We start from the raw sequence: 21,173 nt of genomic DNA on the forward strand, positions 1-21,173 counted from the left end.
TCTCTCTCTCTCTCTCTCTCTCTCTCTCTATATATATATATATATATATATATATTTCTGTGATTTATTTAATAATTTTGGGTTTGAGTAAGGCTTCTAAATCCTTGTAAGTCAAACAAGCTTAACAAGGCCAAATTTGTAGGCCATGACCAAGATCTTTTATGGTTCAAGGTGGTAGGTAATGGATGAATCTCTACATGTAGGCCTTAATTTATAATTAAACCAAACAATGACCATGAGTCCATGACTATTACTGAATCTACTAGGCCATCACTAGCATGTTTGACATTTTGTTGTACTACTAGTTTGTAATAGTTGCTTGATCACCACCAAATCTTTGGAACTTGACCCCACATATCATTAACGCCCTTTTTGTTAGGCAAAGTAAGAGTAATGCTAGAAATAACTTTTGTGTCATTCTAAAAATGATATAGCGTTTAAAATTACCATTGGACTTATGATTGATTACTATTGAATTTTAATCAAATGGTAATTTTAAAATCCACATTATTTTTGGAGGGACACAGGAGTAAATTTTAAAATGAGAAATGATAGAATTCATTCATTTTTCAACCTTCTTTTAACCATCTCCTCCGTAAATGGATGAATCTATGATTAAATTTGTGTGGGGTTCGCATGAGTTCATAAATTTAATGGTTGATATATGCAATTTGTAAGATGAGATGAAAAAAATATTGACGTGAATTATTTCTCTTCTAAACTTACTTGGTAAAGTGACATTACCATGTCAGCTAAAAAAATATTTGCTCACCTTGTTTTTTTTTATGAGCGCTACCTCAAACCAACAAACACAGATGGTCCAAACCACAAAATTGAATGTCAAGGATGGCCGTAACTTATGCCGATAGCTCATTAGAGGTGGTTATGAGTCATGACCAACTCAAGGGCTATCAAGGTAGTGTGACCACTCTCAAAAGTTTAGTTGAGAGGCAAAAAAAAAAAATGGATGGTGTTAATATTTTTTCTCATGTCATTTTACAAATTAACAATTAGATTTTTAGACTTATGTGAACTTTACAAATTTAATAGTTGATTTATTAAATTTGTAGAAAAATATGGGCAAATTATTGACACGAGACATTTTTTTTTAAAAAAAAAAATTGGTTGATTGACAGCACCAAGTTGCATTGCCACATCAGCACATAAGTTGGCCTCAGAACTTGCTTTTAAGTGGGCCTGGTCCAGCACAACTTAACACCTTGTAATAAACCGAAATGCTGCCAATCGAGGCCCAAGTTTCTACAACTACTGGACTCGACCCATTTCAACCCGGTTGATTGGTTGCCAATTTTGCCTTGCTTTCTAGGAAACCCACCGCAAAGCAAAATAAAGCAGCAACGGGTAGAAAGTTCAGGTAAAGCTCTTCTTTTTCCATTGATTGCGTTCTGAATTTGCATTTTGCTTTTCATGTTTTCTGTTTGATGATTGAGCTTCAATGTATAAAAACTGGTAACTTTGCAAAGTTGAATGTTTGGGAATTTGGGCAATCTTTGGAAACTGTTACCACCTGGGTGTTGTCTGTTGTTGTCAATGGCTTGTGATTCTAGTTTGGTGGGTTTCTGAAGATATGGATTGGATTGGAGGAATTTCCTCTGGTTAACCCAGTTTAGAAAAAGAAAAATCTGTCATATTCTATATGAGCTTGTTTCTGTCGATGTTGCATAAGGAATTTAGTTAAATTGTGAAGATAATCAGGAAAGGGAAGTTTTTGTGAGAGAGTTATAGGGGAATAAGGATAGCCATGCCTTATGTTTGGGATAGATGCCCATATCAGGTGGACTCTGCAACTTTTCCCCCTTAGGCTGTCCGGATTTCACTGAAAATCCCAATTTGTGAGGAAATCGGTAGGTTTTGAATGGTTAGATTCATCCTCAGTAGAATAAGTTTCCTCATTGAGAAGTGCAATAATGACTTTCTCATCAATGAGGACCCTTGAGTTTCATTATATATGTTGAGTCTCATTTGTTGAGGAGTTTGAACTCACTCAATTTGAGGTGGAGTACTAAAGTATTAATTAAATAATTAAATTTACTATTTCCTATCACGTGATGATTTAACGAATTGAACCTCATCAATGCTTCATGCATTAAGTTATCTGCTTCTGGACTAGCAGTGTAAGTGGTTGACTGTAATTAAGACCTAGACATGCAAAGATATCTAAATTTTGTGTGTAATTAAGAGCTTCTGGATTGAAATTTTTAAGAGTGCTGTCTTGTGTGTAGTTATATCTAAATTATTTCAGTTGAAAACAAATATATGGTGGCGCCACTATCCTCTCCAGTGTGTGACTAAATTAAGGTAGACATCACACTATGAGTTTGTTTGGCCTGTGATTTAATCGGTAAAAATGTGTTTTTTTAAATAAAATCACGGAAAGTATTTGTTTGGGAGTGCATTTTTAAAAAGTGGCGGTTTGAAAATGTAAAAAAAAAATCTACGTTTTCAATCGCAAGCAAGGAGGTGCGTTTTTAAAAATGCACAATTTTAAAAGTTAAATTGTGATTTTAAAAGCTAAATCATTATTTTACGGCTAAATGCTTAACTGCGTTTTTAAAATTCATTTATGTTCTAAAATTGCAAAACCGAAGAGACCTTATGCTGACAATACACAATAAATAATTGATCTTCACAATGTGAAAGAATGAAAGAATAAGTTTATAGTTCATACTTCAACTGTCTTTTGATTAAGAGCTGTGTATCTCCATCTCTCTTTTTCCACAAAGTCAGCATCCAAGAACTGGGAAACAAATGCCCAAAGCCTGTATGTGTCTTCGAAGTTTGTCAAGAACCCTAGTGCTGCTGTGACCACTGGTATCTGAAAATGACGTTTATCTCTCTTCTTGCCTAAGACAATTCCTTCAACTTCAGTTCTTGTTGTCTCTAATATTTTCTCCCTCTCTTCTTCATACTTGTCTGAGAACCAGATGTGATGCAAAAACCCATGGCTTAATGATATATTTTTCCGGTCAGCGAGCTTCTGTACAAGGGTGGGGTCAATCTTTTCTCCTTTCCAGTCAAACACATTGAATGCCACGGCAGGTCCTCGATTAAACTTAATCTTTGGTCCATAGATTCTTACCAGACGCAGAGGCTGCCCATTTTCTGTATGTGGATGTTGGAGACTCAACAATGCATTTACTAACCAATTGATCAAGTATCTAGCTCTGCTACTAATTAGTATCAGGCCCAATGAATCTGCATGATCCAAGCCTCTGCATTCAATCTCTGAGCTCCAATTTACACTGCCTTCTGAGTATTTGGATCGAGCAGATTCAAAGGGTGTCTTTAGTTCAATGACTTCAGAGAATGATAGTACCTTTCGCATTACAGGGACTTCTTCAATTTCATGTGACTTAGAAGTTTCACCACTTTTCTGCTCAACAGATAATGGGCCGGAGAATGAGTGCTGCACAGGCACATCTAAATCATCTTTCGACAGTTCGAACTTTGCTTTTTGTTCAATTTCCGTATCAGTATTTGCTTGCTCTTCAGGGAATTGAAACGTTCTTGATGATGGAACCAGGCTCACAATACCTATGCTTGTAGCATTGGTTGAATCCTTTAAGATTGAAGCACTGGATTTCTTGACAAACAAGCATCCAAACCCAGATGGATTTTCCCCAAAAACTTTGTAAAAAGAGCAAGTGAGGAAGTCAGGCTTAAAAATAGAGAGGCCTAAGGTGTCCATATCCTTTGGCCCCAATGCACATGCATCAAGCAAGACATGCCATCCATTCCCCTGTGCCATGTTCATCCACTGGTATGAATAGGAGGATCCAGTCACTCTTGACTGAAGGGGAAAAACGAACAGTCCCCTATTCGTTTTCTTCCCTCTACTCACTATCATCTTTCTTAATTTTCCAGATTGGAGACTCAGATTGGGCCATGAAAACTCAGCTGACATGACTCGTGCTCCTTTTTTCTTGGAACTTTGAGTCATCATTTCCACTGCTTCACTCTCATAATCATAAACCGTAAGAAGATTTTGATTAGACTGAAATGGATAACAGTCTGCCAGGAGTTTCAAAGCAGATGACTGATTAGCAGTGAATACCATGGTGTAATCAACTGGAGAGATATTCATGAAGGCCATGATTCTTATTCGGAGCTTTGACTCCAGTTCTGATTCTTGGTTACCATACTGTATCTGGGATACCAAGTTCACCGACTTGTAGGATATATCAAAGAAGGTCGGCTCAGGGAAATGAGGCGACGGAGGAGACGATGACGAAGAAGCAACTACAGCTTTTGGAGAGTGACTCTGCTGCTGATGCTGAGCATGTGAGAAGAGACCATGGCCAATATTGTAATCGAGACAGACATGGTTGTTGTGGGTGATGTGGGAATATTCTTGGGCTCGGATTAGATCAGCCTGATCAGTCTGATGGTATTTTGGGTATGCTTTGGTGAAGTTATAAAATGATTCATCCAAAGAAGGGAGGGCCTCATGGTTTGTGAATCGGGTGTTTTGGTTGAGTGAAGAAGCTGTGGCTACTGCAAAGTTGTGCCTTGCTGCGGAGATGTTGGTAGTAGAACTGGGAATGCTGGGATTTTGTGACTCAAGAAGGGAAAGAATAGGAGTTGGACAGCAGCCATTAAAGCGGACCTCTCGAAAGCTTGATGAGTGCATTCTTTTTCCCCTCTTTTTCTTCTCCACCCTTAGTTTATTTGCTCCAACGATGGCTCCTTTAATTTCTAATTGGTTTGACCCGCATGTGCTCTTTCTGTCTGAGAGTTAATTTGTTGCTGCAGAAATGAGGAAAGAAATGGTTTTCTTGATAGTGGAATATAGACAGGTTGTCTTATCGGGCTTAACGTGACAAGTTATCTACTCGTTTGAACCTGTCTTCCATGAATTACAGTGGTTGCCTTTGTCTTGTACCCTATGGCTTGTGTGAAAGGAGTAGATACTCTCAATGCTCCTGTCTTATGTCTTACATTGTCCGTTGCGGCATTTCACCTGACACTTAGTGGTTGGCATGGTTGAAATAGTAAGTATTACATGTACTATCATGTCAATTTGTAAGAAATTTGTGGTAAAAATTGTTTACCGATACCCAAAGTAAGCGACCTCAACCACCAATGCTTTTCTTCCTCATAATGAGGTTATAATTAAGGCCACACCTGACTTAAGAAATGAAGTGGTTGTGGTGCTTCACAAAGAGATAAAGGCTATTTTGGTAACATCATCCTGCAGACGTGAAAATGGACATTAACAAGCAGAAAAAGGCAAAAGAGGGGGCTCTCTTCTCTTGTGCCAGAAGCTTCCTTGGAACAATTTCTTGTTCCCACCACTATGCTCTCTTCATTGGGGCCATATTTTCAAAAACGTTGCAGGGACAAGTCATTTTCAGCTCCACATGCTCTTTGCCCCCACCAGTGGGTCAATCTTTATCATGGATGGAACATGACTCATTGCTGAGTCTTCCTTAGAAAGCATTTTAGCTTTTTGTTAGCAGCAAATGAGAACCCTCCTTGAAGTTTCTGAAAATATCAGTTTGTTCTTTCAATCTCTGCGGCTCAAAGCATCCCTAATGGCTTATGTAATTTGGGTTTCTATGTAATGATTATCTAAACATAGGACAGCACTATACATGTACATGAATGCATAATTATTTTTATGATTCTCTCTTTCTTTATTCATTTCTCTTCCCTCTTTCTCTGTCTCTTTCATTCCCTGTTTCATCAAAGACAAAATATATGTTTGAAAATGAAATAAAAGAAAGAATATTCGAATGATATGGAGAAAGAATATAAAATCGGATTTAGAGTGTATTTGAAAAGTCATTAAATATATTATATTCTGTAGTTTTCAAACGGTTTGAATTTAATTTCACTTTCTCTATCTTTCTCATAGAAAACTCGAGATAGGTATAGAAAAACAAAGTTTTCGTTCAAATTAGGTTAAGGAGAAATTTTTTTAATCTAATCTATTATTCTAATATTTGTTCTTAAAACATGTGATTTTTACGTGCGTATTTAACAAGATAAACAGAGCATGTAATTATCACATACATATTTGAGAATAATACATGTAATAATCACGTGTTCTAAGAACAAAGACTGGTTTTCTCTGACCTAATATATATTTTTTTTTAAAGAAAAAACTTTATCTCTTACTGAATTCTTTCATCTATGAGCTAATAATCTTACATATCTAGAATTACACATCTTTCAAGATTGAGAATGCTTGTGAACTGTTTCCTTGAGCTTTTAACTTCTGGTTGGCTCATGATAATCTATAATTCAAATAACGTGGCTTCTTGTATACTATTAGTTATAAATTCTGACAATAAACATTAGTTTCAAATGAAATAAAGAAGATTCCATTATGTACCTATGAGGCAGAGGGACAGGGAAATGGGTGGTACTGAGAAAGTCATAAAGAGCCCTTTGACTACAAATCAGAAGACGCGTTGTTTAATAAGAACAGTCTTGATGACAAAAGGTGACATGTATGTATGGTTGTTGTGGTATGCTTGTGTTGCATAATCTCCATGGCACTAACTACTCTCTAATTATGACAGAAAATGACTGCAACTAAAATTGGATCCATGGCCCACCTCAAACTAACTTATTTCTTCCACCTAAATCTAATTACTGCCAATAAGAGTGGAGGGACCCAAACAACTACGACGGGCGGAACAATGATTCTCTCAATTTTTTGATTGATGTGTCGATATATTTAGGAAAAATTGTAAAATTAGTATTTGTGATTTACTTGATTTATAATTAGCTACATGTAGTATCAGAATTAACTCAAAAGCCTATGAGGTATGCAAAAAAAAAAAAAAAAAAATAGTCCATACGGTCAAATTCCATCTTTAACAGATTTCGTTAGGGTAACACTGACTAACGTTTTACGCTATCAGAATCTGTTAAGTCAATTAACGGAATTTGACTCTATGCACTAAATTATTATTTTTGGTATACCTCAGGGACCTTTGAGTTCATTTTGATATTACATGGAGTTAATTACAAATCAAGTAAACTACATGGACTGATTTTACATTTTCTCATGTATTTATCACGTCGTATTTATACCGATAAATACAATAACATTAAATTCTAACCCTAAAATGACTTTTCTCAATTTTACTTAAAATTGAGAAGATCCTATTTCAAGTGATTTTTTAAATAACGTGTTAAGATATTTATGATGTGACATCTATACTGTTAGGGTGCAACAATGCCGCTCTGCTAACGTAAACAGCTCTTAGAACATAACTTGCAATTGGCTTCCCTCATACCAATTAATTTTTAGATGAGATAGTCAAAGGCTCAATCTAACATATACTATTATATACAGAAACATTAATTATGACTCTAAAATTACTTCTTTGAATTTCACTTAGGATCCTATTATGAGCGGGCAAGGTTCCCACTCATTGAAATTTTTCCTCAAAATACTTATGGACAATTGAATATATATACACCTAAAAATTAGACTTAACTCGTCATTCATGCTTTGCCCCGTTCATATGTCAGTAAAGACTTGGAATAGGTTATGTCATTAAAGAATTTAGATAATCTAAAACAAATGAGGGTTGTGATGCTCATTTCAAATAAATTTGAGAAGCACTAAAGCTATTGACAAGAATTTGGAATCTTTCAATAGCACACCTGAAAATAAAATAAAATAATAAAAATAAATAAAAAAAAGGTCAAAAGATAGTGTTGAGAGTGGGATTTGAACCCACGCCCTTTCGGACCAGAACCTTAATCTGGCGCCTTAGACCAACTCGGCCATCTCAACCGTTGTGCTGTATGGTTTGTCATTTTAGTATATGTACGTTTAATCATGACCTCGTGCTGTTTCTTTTCTATGCATTTGAACTTGAATTCCATGTTCAAATGTGTCTGAACTGATTTCAAGTATACATTTTCTCTCCAAAATGGATATTTTAATTTTTTTTAAAAAAAGCGTACACATTAACTGCCAGTTTTCATCATCCAACTACCCCACATTGTATAGAATCAAATCTACTTCGAATTTAAAGCCTCACCTAGCGGTGGAAAAGAGATGCATGAGGGCAACAAGTTACAATTAACTTAATTTTTTTTCTTTGTGGGGTTACAAGAGCATTAATTAGTGTAGAAATTTATGTAAAATATAAAATAAGAGAAGAATAGTGGGAGTAGAGAGGGAGAACATACAATAGATTATGGGTGGTTCAATCATGAGGCATATAAACAAGGGAAGGTGGACCAAAGTTTTGGATGAAATTTCTTCTTTTAACAATTATGTTAAATGGAGGGGCGGGCGCCCGGGACCCACAGTGGATGCACCCTTCTACGCGCTCTTTTAAAGAACGTTGTAAAACGTCTTAATTGTGCATTACCAGACTTAATAATTGACAAGCATAACACACTTGCTAAGTGTGTTGACAAGCATTATGCCTAACCCATGGTCTGCGGAGCAACACTAAAGCGCTACTCCGATCCTAGCTTCCTACTCTCCATCAATGGGGTGAGGCTATGTATAACCTTTTTTTTTTTTTTTTGGTGATATATCCACTCAAGAGAGGGGAGGGGAATTCGAACTAATAATATCCGCTTCATTAAGCGTGGTTCCAGTTTATTGAGCTACCTCTCGGGGACACTATGTATAGCTATTTCATTGAATGAATTGAAGCATTAAATCACTTGTCATCAAGAGTTCAAATAATTGTGAGGCTTTCTCTCTCCCCCAGTGTATTTTTTAGTGCTCTTAAACTGTGGTTGTTTGTGAGTATTACTCTAGATATTCCAATGGTATACTCCACTGTTAGAAGGGAAGGCAGATAGTTGGAAAATCATTCAATTAATTCTACAATATATGCATTTTAATTTTCAAACAAATTAAAACCAAAGTGGCAACAAGAGAGAGCACGTACTCTTGAAATGGTTTTTTTATCATTGAATAGGGGGCAGAGGGAAAATTATGCCTTTTCATTTTTTATGTAGTGGCTTCCTCCACTTTTCCTTTTCTCATGTAGTGGCTCCTCCGACAAAGGTATCTAACTTTTTTCCTTTCTTTTCCCTTTTTTATTTTTTATTTTATTTTATTTTATTTTTGGAAGAAAACACCACCACAATATTTTTCTCACAATTTTCTCTGTATACAAATTTTAATAATTATGAATGAAAATTAGGATAAGAAGTAAAAATCCTAGATATTGTATTAATTTTTTTAAATAAATCAAGGCACACATAGAAATTTTTTTAAATGTTTAGATATGTTGTCAAGATTTCACATGGATTTATTTTCTCAGTTTACACTTAAGTAATCAAGTTATCTTTTCTAAGTTTTTGTATTTGGATTATTCTTGTAAGTTAATGTGTTGATAAACGTATAAACATTCTTCTTATAATTTAATTTTATAAAGTATAAACTTGTACTTAATGTGTTGATGAATATATAAAAATTTCAAAATATATATAAAAAAAAATGTCGAAAAATACTAAATAAATTAACATAAAGAAACAAATGACAAATTACATTAATATGTTTTAAACGATAATTAAATAATATTTAATTGTTCCCCCCCCCCCCCCCCCCCCCCCTTTTACTTAATTATATTAATAGTTTTGACGATTCATTTAGTTTCAACTCCCTTTCATTTTGCTCCTTTTAAACCAAAATCCTAAGTCCACCGCTTATTGAATCATATATATTACAAAGAAATTGAACTCTAGCGAAGATCATGCAATTATACTAATTAAATGAATTTACTCTAGCTAAGATCATGCAATTATACTAATTAAATGAATAAATAAATTATTTTTTATTAGCTTAAGTTTGTGAGCTAATTGATAATTTATCATGGTATTAAAGTGTAGAGGTCGTGAGTTCAAACTTTATCTCCAACAATCCACCCTTATTTCTTACTTAATTACTAAGCCACACATATATAGAGAGAGTGTTAAAATATAAATTAAATGGTTAAATTAATATTTCTTATTAATTAACTTCAACTTTTGGAATAAATGATCTTATCTTAAATGACAGAACATCTTTTGTTATTGAATATGGACGGTTAGGACATCTCTAACTATTAACTAGGTTTGAGTGGGTTTTAATCGTGACCATCCATATTCAATAACAAAGATGCCTTTTTTTCTTTTTTTTGAACAAGAAGCAAGCCAAACTCTGGAGTCCTTGCTTGAAGAAGCAATCAAGTTATTCAAAGATAATTTTTCCAGATTAATGAAAATTTATTTACCAAAAAAAAAAAAAACTATTAATTTACAGTAAAATTCACATAACTGTATGTCAAATTGGTTGCATATTCACATGATTGGGGAGGGAAATCAACCCCACTATTCTTTCCCTTTTTTAATTCTTATTTTTTTGGGTAATTGAAGTAAATGAATTTATAGTTCATTTCGAACTTCTCTCAAGTATACACAATACTAGCAAATGCACACTACAACACATGGACAGATGCTAGCTAGTGTGCAGCCTTCTCATTGCATGTAACTATATATGATCTACTGCCGCAGTTCTTATTGACGTTAAAATTATCACGCATCTCAAAAGTTTAATCTAACAAAAGAGACTGATTTTCTCAACAAGCAAGACCCAACAACAGGTGGTAAATGTCAGAGATAGAGTTCGAACTCAGGACTTTTGTTTTGATAAGGTTATAAGTACCATTGAATCCACCACTTATTTCAAAAATTTCAACTAATCAAAAAGAGTAGACTTAATCATTTAAATTCATATTCTAACGCTCAAAAAGACATGTACTTTAAAAGAGGCCTTGTGGATGCCACACCCTTCACATGCATGGTGATCAGAGACATGATTTTGCTACTAAAAATCATCAGTTTGTGATGATCATATATAAACATGACATTGGAGTGGAAATGACATTACAGCAGAAATTGCATGCATTAAGCTTTCTGAGCATACCTCTTGCATTAAATTAACACCATCTTTGTGCCTTGGGATTACATTAAGCATGAAGCAGTTGAAGGGCAACTCTCCTTTGGCGGGTCAAGAGAAAGATAGATTTAGATCACAAAGCCATGATCATTGCCTGCCAGAGGAGAGAAGCCCTACAACTGGTTCTCTCAGTGATCCTAATATTCTTCACTGCATGCCTCTGGTTTGTGAGGAGGGAGGACTCCTCAAAAGCTTTTATAGGCTCTTCTTTGCTGTGGATAAACGGTTGAAGGAGTAGCATATGCCATGGATATCCTTTGGTGCCTGCTTTCTACGCATTCCATATCTGCAAGGCTGCTTTTACAGGAAAAAGCTTTCCTAATGGGATTCTATTTGTCTTTATTTCGACCTATGAATGTTTTCTTTCATGTCTCTTTCTGTTAAATTATTATTTATCTTGAAAGCTTAAGCGAATAAGAAGTGACAAATTTACTAATTTAATTTAGGGAAAAATATAAAAAAAGCCCCCTAAACTACCAGCTGTTTTTGATTTAGCCCTCTAATGTTCCAAAAGTGATAAAGTAGCCCCCCAAACTACTAAACTATTGCATTCTGGCCACTCCGTTAGTCAAAACCGTCAGTTTGGATAGAAACTGCAAAACGACGTCGTTTTATGAAAAAAAAAAAAAAAGAATTGGGAAAAATATAAAAAAGCCCCCCAAACTACCAATCATTTTCATTTTAACCCCTTAATGTTCAAAAAGTGATAAAGTAAGCCCCTAACAAAATGACGTTGTTTTGCAGTTTCCGTCCAAACTAACAGTTTTGACTAACGGAGTGGCCAAAATGCAATAGATTGGTAGTTTGTGGGGCTACTTTATCACTTTTGAAACATTAGGGGGCTAAATCGAAAACGGCTGATAGTTTGGGAGGCATTTTTATATTTTTTCCTTTAATTTTATATTCTAACACTCTCACTTACGTATGTGTAGGCTCTTAAAATTTGAGACATAGCACGTGAAATATTTAATTTAAGTGGAATGTGGTAAATGACAGAAAAAGAATTCGAATACTGTCAGTGAAGGATCGAGAAAGAGGCTAGAAAAAGGTTAAGAGAGAGATGCCTTCTTTTGTGTATGTCTCTCTCGTTCTTTCTCTTTCTATACATGATGGGAGACAATTACACTAAAAATCTTGACCTAGAGGTATATCCTGTGTCATATTCTTCTCATTTTGATTTGATTATGATTCTCTTTTTGCAATTGGCTGTTGACTATTTAAAAACCAAAAAAAAAAAAAAAAAAAAACCGTACTAAGTTCCTTCCTAGTTCTTTCCAGGAAAGTATTGTAGTGTCTTTGGTAGAAATTTTACCAATTATAAGGGAATTACTATAAAAAAAAAAATGGACATAAAGATCTGGTTTTAATTCCACTGTTTGCTCTTGTAAGTTGTTTTACATAAACTCTTATTATCAATGTTTCTCTTAGAGGACACATGGGCAATGTCTTTCAAAGAGAATAATAAGATCAATGTCTCCAGTCTAAGAATTTATTCTAAGTAATATCTGCATGAGATTAGAAATACTCAATGCAAACACATTACAACTATATATGTTGGACCATGCATGCTTGGCATCAACTACCAACATAAAAGATCACCATCTGGATTTTGCCCAAATATAAGCTATCTGCCGACTCTTTTAATTTCTTCATTTTGTAGCTCTTGCTCTTGGTCATAAATGGCTGTCAATACTATTTGTCTACATTATTGCCTTCTTAGATCATTAGGATCTCATGAAACGATCCAGTAAAATTAGTACTATTTTTTTGTTCTGTTCCATTTGAATCAGATTGTTACTGGGCTATTTGATGTAATGGCTCCAACCCACACAAGTTTTATAGATCAACTTTGTTTACACGAGTGCTCTCCTAAAGGTACTACACTATTTATTCAAAGCCCTCTATAAATTGACGTGATTACTACTTCGAGAGTTTGTAAGAGGGTTGTAGTACCTCAAACATTTTAATTATTGATATGATAATTGTTACATGGCAGTCCATATTTTAGTGGCTAACGTGATAAGTACCACGTAGACTGCCGCGTCAGTTTGTAAATATGGTAAGTGTCATGTGACGATCTATATTTTAGTAACTGATATGCATGGTAATTGCCAGTTGAATAACCACATTAGTTTATAAGAAACTTGTAAAAAAAATGGTAGTACCTCGATCATCACTCTTCTTTAGAGAGAATGCTAGAGGTTCACTCCAAAACCTCCACAAACTATTGTGGCATCCTCCATGGCTATTGCTACGTCAAGAGCTTAAAATTTATATTTCCGTGTCAATTTTTTTTATTAACAATGGCTACAACGTCATTTTGTAAAAGAGTAATTCTATTTACCATCAGTCCCCTCATCCCCCATCTTCGCCAAAGCCTATGTGGCATGCATGCTCCCCAACCAAAAAAGCAACCTCTATGCACCAACTATTGGAGACCACACTACATAGATAGACACTTTGTGAAGATAGAGGATGAAGCCAGAAAGGTGATGCTGTATAGCATTACCCTTTATAAAAAATATGTAGTGAATTTTGTAGTGCATGTAGCAGAAATACTCCTTTAATAGGTAAAAACTAGGCTAAGCTTCATTACTACTAATGGTTAACCAGAAACATCATAGAATTAAACAAAGTAAAGAGTACGTACACATAATTATCTTCATCGTTTTAACATTTCATGAATTTATTCAAATCCTTGTCAACAATCAATTTTACATTCCATTAATTAGGCTAATATAGCTGTAATGACTCCCGAAGCTCAAGAAAACAAAAGTAAAATCATGATCGATCATCTACTTTGAGTCATCACCAGCAGCAAGTCTCTCACTTAATATCCTTACACCCATGTACCTGCACACGTTAAATCACATAACCATTATGATTCCGGTATGTCCGTTAATGTGTTTTGACAGGTGTTTTTTTTTTTTTTTTTAGTTTAAAATAAAGTTTCGACGTAACAGAAAAGTAAAAACCGTTTTTATGTTCTTAGTATTGTTTTGTATACCTGTCAGGAAAACAAAAACACAAACAAACATGACAGAGATCCTAATCAATTTTGTTGTCTAGATTATTAGCAATACATACAATAAATGTGAGAAAAATCTTATGAGATCCAACTGTACAAACTAGTTTCAGGCAGCTTGCTTGCTCGAGCAGTTAGCAATCGAGACAGCAAATTATTGAGAATCTGAATCCGGCAAAGATAAGGAAAGATGGTGAGTAGTAAGTAATTAATTACCTTCCAAGCATCATGACAGTGGCTTGAGGATTAGTTCCAGGAGAGAAATTAAAGGTGGATCCATCAATAACCCTTAAAGCATCAACACCAAGAACCTTATGATCATCATCAACAACCTTCCCAATTTGGCAGCCTCCATGATAATGCCAGATGGTCATCACTGTGTCCTTACAGAACTGTTCCAACGAGGTCGAAGTATTCACATGTTTAGGCAACAGATTTATTGGGGAACCTGCTGTCATGTTGAGAAGTATTGGCAACGTTAAATTATCGAATTTGAACTTGGAGAAAGAATTGGACTCGATTATCTGCTCAATTGTGCTGATGCCTTGGACACATCTCTGCAAATCTGTGGGGTCTTGGAAGTAGTTGAAGGTGACAGCTGGGTTGTCGTTGGGATTCCGGGTTCGGAGCTCCAAATGGCCTGTGGAAGCTGGACCCATGATTTTCTCAAGAATGAATCCACCTCTGAAGGCTGCATCGTCAAGATTCTCTAAAAGCTCCACAGCTCTGGCTAGGGCTTCTGGGGTCCTTTCTTTTGGCGGCACAGTGGAAAGCTGCCCAATCTACACACATAAACGCTATTAGAAAAGCATGTGTTTTTCATGTATTTATTAAAAGATTATGTGCTTCTCACCTGCTAAGCGACATATGACAATTTTCCTCTAACCCCAGTTGGAACGATTTTTTTGTCTTTTTCGAACAAAGTCTTTATTCAAACTGGGTTTGACGAAATTTCTTCAATTCAATCTATTAAATTGACGTATGCATCACATGATTCACATATACATTTTAGAAAGAGTAATGCTAGAAACCACAGTTTTGTCTCACCACTATCCTACCATGCTGATGTCTTAGTACCAATCAACCTTCTTAAAAAAAAAAAAAAACAAATCAATGGTTGATTGGCATTGACACGTCAACAATGTGAGATAATGCATAACCTAATGTTATATATCACATTTTTATCTCACAATTATACTACAAAGTAGACATAACAGTCCTAACTAATCTTTGGGATTTTTTATTTTTTATTTATTTTTTTATTTTTATTTTTTTTTAACAATGACTCATCTAAGGGTTAGTTAAAACTGCAACATTAACATTTCATAATAATTATGTGATACAAATGTGGTTTCTAGCATTACTCATTAAAAATACATGTGTGAATTATTCTCTAACCTCATATTAATATATTGAATTGAAAGAAAACTTTGTAAATATATTAAAACTATATTGTAGAGCCCATTTAGCATATGGTAGAACACAGATTATCAACTTCTTTCCCTGCCCAAATATCTTTCTTGGGCCACATTTGAAAACTAAGTTTATTTTTTCTAAGCCCACCTAACACCTGGCCCAAATTAATCAGATTCCAGCATCTAAGTTATGCATACCTTAGGAGAAAACATCCCATAGTCTCTTGGAGAGGCGCCGCCGGCAAAGTTTGCGCCGCTGGCGGCTTCGATGTAGCTTCCGAAGTGGGTAATGCCGACAACTTGAATGAGGGAGACCTCGACCGGAATCGGAGACGGTACGAAAATTGCATTCATGGGATTATCCGACATGCCTTGGCCAACCAGGGGTTGGTCCAACACTACTGTGATGTTGTGGGCCTTGAGCTGGTCTGCAGGGCCCACTCCACTTAACATTAGTATCTGTGGGCTCCCCAGAGCACCGGCTGATACAATGATCTCGTTACTGGTCCCATTGTTGAGATATGCTCTGTGTTTAGCCCCTGATGCGTCTCTAAATACCACTCCATGGGCCTTGGGCCTTGATACTCCTGCTTGGTTACACAATTCAATTGAGGTTAATTAACAAGGAAAAATAAAATAAAACAAAATGATTAACCTCATGAAATTCTAAAAAATTTGTAAAATATATAGTCAAAATCTATTAAATTGACATGTATTTAAAATAGACCGACATTTTCAATTATCACCTGCATTTTTAATAGTTCTTCTAATTTTTTTTAACTCAGTCTATTAAACTGACATGTATATCTAAAATGCATGTAATTCTCCATTAAAAATATATGTGAAAATCACATGCATTTTGGACACATGTCAGTTTAATATACTGAGCTAAAAGAAATTTCTTCAATCCAGATTAAAGGAAATTTTGTTCTACCTTTGATCAGTACATTCCATGTTGCAATTAATATGCTCCATTTAGGTCAACAAGTATAAAGACGTTCATTGTGGCAAGGCCTAGCTCAAAGCCCCAAGTATTTTGTGCAATCAATTTCTTGCATTTGCTTTCTTAATGTAATCTCTAATGAGAAAACTTTCCTAGTTCCCAAAAAAAAAAAAAAAAAGAACTTTTTTAGAGAAATCAATATTAGAATTCAGAAGAAAAACTAGGATTGTAATGTGCAAAAGTAACTAATCAAGAGAAACAACTTAGGTCAAGTACGGAACCAGGATTTCTCGTATGGGATCAAGTTATGAATGAACAAGAGATCAAACCTAATTTTTAGTCCAAATATATATTAAGGAAAATCTCCAAAACCGTCCTAAACCCTAGTTCCATCCCCGACTTTGGTAATGAAATACCCACAAGGTCAACATTTTATCTTTGAAATAATAACTCATGGAACCAAACTCAAACTAGCAATAGTAGAAAAATGAAAATAGGAAATTAACAAGGTATACCTTTTATTTTAAACAAAATTTTATGCACAGGGGCATGCAAAAGCACCGTAAGGCCACTAGGGTTAGCATACTCCAGCAAGTCAGCAGCAGTATGTCTATGGCCATCTTCATCAAATATGCTCCCGCCAATCTTAGTCCCGTACATATGATCATACGTGAATCCATTGTACGGCAACACCCCAACCTCCACCAGCCCGTCTCGCACCGCTGATTGCCACTGCCGCATTGGTGGCTCGAACGCTACCACCCGTTCCACCCATTGGTACGATTCGTTCACTAGCCGCCCGTCCCACCCCACTTGACTGAAGTGCATATGAAAATTATTAATGCCAAATACCAATACATTTTTATTAGTAATGCTACACATTACACTCTCATCCCATGATGTCAGCTCTTGAGTTTTTTATTTTGTTTTTAATAAGAACTGATCAAATGACTAATAGACACTGTAACATTAATCCATTGCAATGAGAATGTAGTATGTAGCATTATACAATTTTTATATATGTATACTATGAAGTTAATTTAAAGGATCGGGTTGTATTAAACTTATTTTTAAGTTACCATCATTAATAAAGTAAAAATTTAAAAATAAAAATAAAAAAACACCCTTTGAAAAAATTGTTAACAAACTTTGGAGGCTAGGGTTGGGGTCATGGCTGGATTGAGATCTTTAGTAATTTGTTGTTTAAATGGCTAGTAATTGAAGCATCAATTGTGAAAGAGCTTATATAGGACTCTGTTCAAATAAATTTTAGTCTGTTTAACCATCTAACTAGGCAGATAGATTCCATATAAGTTCTTTTACAATTACAATTTGAACAACAAATTGCCTGAAATCTCAATCTGTCATAGTCTCCCCCCCTCCCCCCCACACACACACATATATATATATATATATATATATATAGAGAGAGAGAGAGAGAGAGAGAGAGATCTAGGCATATATAAGTGCACAAACCTGATTAAAAAAAAGTGAAAGAATAGAATTATTAATATAATTTTTTCTATTTTTTGGCAGATATTATTAGATATTGATGAATAAATTAAGGTATATATATAGTACCTAACGAAGTAGGGGGCAGCACGTGTGTAGAAGCCGGCGTTTAAACAGCTTCCGCCACCTAATACACGGGCCCGAGCATTGATGACGCCATCTTCAGAGATGAAGCGCTGGGAGGGGGAGGTCGGGGAGAGGTCCGACAGCGCGGCGCCGAAGGCACCTAAGTTGGTGATGTTGGGGTTCCCGTAAGGTGACCCACCCCGTTCAAGGAGCAAAACGCTGTAGTTTTGGGACAGAGTGGCTGCCAAAGGGCACCCGGCTGTGCCTCCACCAATAATTATGTAGTCATAATAGGATATGGGTGGAGCTGACGTTGCATTCTTCGTGAACGTGTAGTTTGGGGCTGTAAACAAATTTTTAAAAAGGACAAATATTGTTAGAGATCATTAATAGAAAATTTACGTGAGAATCATGGATCAATTATCAATTTAGGTGCAAATTAATACGTGGGACCTATTGACCGACCTAGTAGGTGGCAATATTGTTTAAAATTTATTTGAGTAGGTAAGTTTTATGTAAACTTTTTTATAACGTACTATCTAAATTGCTAAAGATCTCAATCTGAGAATTATATATACTTTAAGAACATATATCCGATTTAATAGACTTAGCGACAATGATAATATAGAGATTCAATTATTGCTTCATAATTTCAACCAAATAAAACAGCAATAAAGTGAGGTGGGTGCATCTCCTTTTCCTGCATTGAATAAATAAATTAAAAAAAAAAAAAAAAAAAAAAGGGGTAAAGTACGACTGAGATGGGGTCCTATGTTTCAAGTGATCCTTGAACAGGATTGACTTAATAAAGAACCCCCATTTATTACTTGGGGTCATTTAATTAATCTAGAAGGAATTCCAGGGCCACCTCAATTTCTTTCCTCCTGTTAATAAAATAATAGTTTTTACTGTATATATAAGGTTTTTTTTTTTTATGAAAAATGCATATGATATTTACTATATATATTAGTTATTAAACAATTAATTTTTTCACTCATGTTATATTACGTGATACTCAAATACATTGTCATTTGAGTTTGTAAAAAAAATTATAATACCCCAAACATTTTTCTTACTAGAAACTCCGATCCAATCATGTACTTATATATATTCCTAACCATATGCCTAGAATAATGCAGGAAAGCCTATCAGGCTATTACAGTATAGTGGCTCATTTTCATCTTATTATCTTAAAGTCAAAGATTTGATGCTAGCTCCATCTAGTCTTTGTCATGGCATAATGGCTGTCACCAACCGTGGAGAAGCTTAGATCGATATATATATATATACCCCAAGTTTGAAGTACATATATAATCCATCTTAACTGTGAAATATATGGTAAAGAAATTTAATGCAACATTTCGTTTGTCTTAATTACACTAGAGAGGCACACCCCCATGCTTGCTCATACTAATTAAAAGAACTTGAACTATTAAGTAATACACAAAAGTGGGAAATGTACTAATTATGTAATGTGAGTTAAAATCATATTTGGGGTACCATAGCTTTTTCTAACAATTCCTTACGAACTGCTACATGGAATTATAAACTGATGATCTAGTAAGTTGACGTGATAGTCTACATAGTACTTATCACATCCGTCATAGTAAAATTTAATTGACAATTTAGTGACTGATGTGGCAAATATCACATAGGCTATCACGTTAATTTGTAAGAAACTTATAGTAAAAGTTATAGTACTTTTAACGGCACTGAAAACTTATACCACTCTTGCTCGATCGGTAACATTGAACTAGAAATCAGGTCTCTATAACATTATTTTTGAAAATTGAAAATATATCTACTTTACAACACGACGATAATTAATGTGCTCTAGTATACAAAAAAACAAAGTAAAAGAAAATAATAATTAATAACAAAGGAAAATAAACTATGGGAAAAAAACAAGTGCAAGCTGCAGCTTGCTGCTATTGATGATCTTTATAAAGTTCATGCTTCCAATGCTGTTCATTTTAAACAAACTCGAACTTCACATGATTGATAATCAAATCCATGCAGAAAGACTCAACTTTTCTCTACTTCCAATTAATCAAAAGCAAAAAAAAAAAATTATATAATCTCCTACCAAGAAAAAAATGTTACCGTTTTCAGAGGCACAGAAGCCATGAAAGAAGAGAACTCCAGCAAACAATCGCCACCACCACCACCCTTGAGTACCCATGAGATAATGATACCTCCTTTTGAATAATATATGTATTGTGGTGGGATTTGTTCTACGAATTACCAAAACGAAAAGGTTCTTCCTTATATAATTTGAAAGAAGAACGATCTCAACGGCGATAAGATATGAGATGAGAAGAAAAACCAAAAGCTTCTTCCTCGTACGATTTCAACGGCGATAAAATGTAGAGGTACAAAGATGTCTTTGGTCGTGTCGGCGAAACAAGCCCACAAAGCTAAATAATGTGTTTGGGAAATTAAGGCTTACAAAGATTCAAGAAAATGCAGAAAATGTGACACCCAGAAGCTCGCTCCCAAGTTTTTGCCAAAAACAAATAGCACGAAGTGGTGTAAAAGAAAGAGAGCGAGGAGATGATTTTTAGCTGCTCATGCTTATTGGCTGATTTTATTTATATATAATATTATCTTATTAATTTGCTCGATCAATGAGAGAGAAAGAGAGAGAGAGAGAGAGAGAGAGAGGGGCAGTTGGGTTTTATTTATGGTATCTAATATATAACTGGATTTATAGGGCCTGAATTTTAGGTCATGGGAGTCGGCCGGTAAACATCATTGTTGGAGTAATGTTACAAGTCATTTTCGTATTCCTCTTGAGTTCCTCTAAGAATGATGTGGTTATTAAAATTACCATTGGACTTGTGATTTATCATTATTGAATTTTGATTAAATGGTGATTTTAATAACCACATTATTCTTAGAGAGACTTAATTAAGAGGGACTTCTAGAATTACTCTCATTGTTGAGTTTTCGTATATTTTTCATGCATGTTTCGTTTTCATGGAAATACCATATTCTAGGATATAGCAATCTGGCTTAAATTAATTTTCCATATTTATGATAATCATACATATTGAAAGTATAAATAAAAGGAAAATGTACGTTTGGGATACGATAAATTTTAGTACGATTTTTTTCTTTTTAACAAATTTATGTGATGGTCCTTTAAATAATTAAGAGTGTATAGTTGACAAGTCGGCTATTAACTAATTAAATCGACAAGTCTGATTTTTCTTGGATAAATATTTATAAATTCAGTTTGTAGAAAACTTATTAATAAAA

General features: G+C 34.8%; 2 protein-coding genes and 1 non-coding gene across 3 annotated transcripts; all 3 read right to left on the minus strand.

Moving 5' to 3' along the window:
* Nucleotides 1-2,620: 2,620 nt before the first annotated feature.
* Nucleotides 2,621-4,960, minus strand: LOC132175541 (uncharacterized). Its single transcript, XM_059587510.2, has one exon. The coding sequence runs from the start codon at nt 4,649-4,651 to the stop codon at nt 2,684-2,686; it is 1,968 nt and encodes a 655-aa protein (XP_059443493.2). The 5' UTR covers nt 4,652-4,960; the 3' UTR covers nt 2,621-2,683.
* Nucleotides 4,961-7,696: 2,736 nt separating this feature from the next.
* TRNAL-AAG (transfer RNA leucine (anticodon AAG)) lies at nt 7,697-7,777 on the minus strand. The gene has a single exon. It is a non-coding gene; the product is annotated as a tRNA-Leu (tRNA).
* A 5,779-nt stretch (nt 7,778-13,556) lies between these two features.
* Nucleotides 13,557-20,567, minus strand: LOC132176539 (protein HOTHEAD). The gene is made up of 6 exons (XM_059588777.2): nt 20,016-20,567; nt 17,916-18,255; nt 16,850-17,151; nt 15,590-15,978; nt 14,193-14,758; nt 13,557-13,804 (listed from the first exon to the last, which is right to left on the minus strand). Exons 1-6 carry the CDS (start codon nt 20,092-20,094, stop codon nt 13,747-13,749), a joined length of 1,734 nt encoding a protein of 577 aa, XP_059444760.2. The 5' UTR covers nt 20,095-20,567; the 3' UTR covers nt 13,557-13,746.
* Between the last annotated feature and the right edge of the window lie 606 nt (nt 20,568-21,173).

This window comes from Corylus avellana, chromosome 3, assembly GCF_965113065.1.
Source record: "Corylus avellana chromosome 3, dhCorAvel1.hap1.2, whole genome shotgun sequence".
NCBI classification, from domain to species: domain Eukaryota; kingdom Viridiplantae; phylum Streptophyta; class Magnoliopsida; order Fagales; family Betulaceae; genus Corylus; species Corylus avellana.

Excerpts from the sequence above, each read along its gene's own strand:
- LOC132176539 (XM_059588777.2), bottom strand. The coding sequence starts at position 20,094 with ATGGGTACTCAAGGGTGGTGGTGGTGGCGATTGTTTGCTGGAGTTCTC. Across the intron at positions 18,256-20,015 it reads CTTCTGTGCCTCTGAAAACG|CCCCAAACTACACGTTCACG; the intron begins GTAACATTTTTT and ends ATTTGTTTACAG. Across the intron at positions 13,805-14,192 it reads ACTGTCATGATGCTTGGAAG|GTACATGGGTGTAAGGATAT; the intron begins GTAATTAATTAC and ends TAACGTGTGCAG.
- LOC132175541 (XM_059587510.2), bottom strand. The coding sequence starts at position 4,651 with ATGCACTCATCAAGCTTTCGAGAGGTCCGCTTTAATGGCTGCTGTCCA.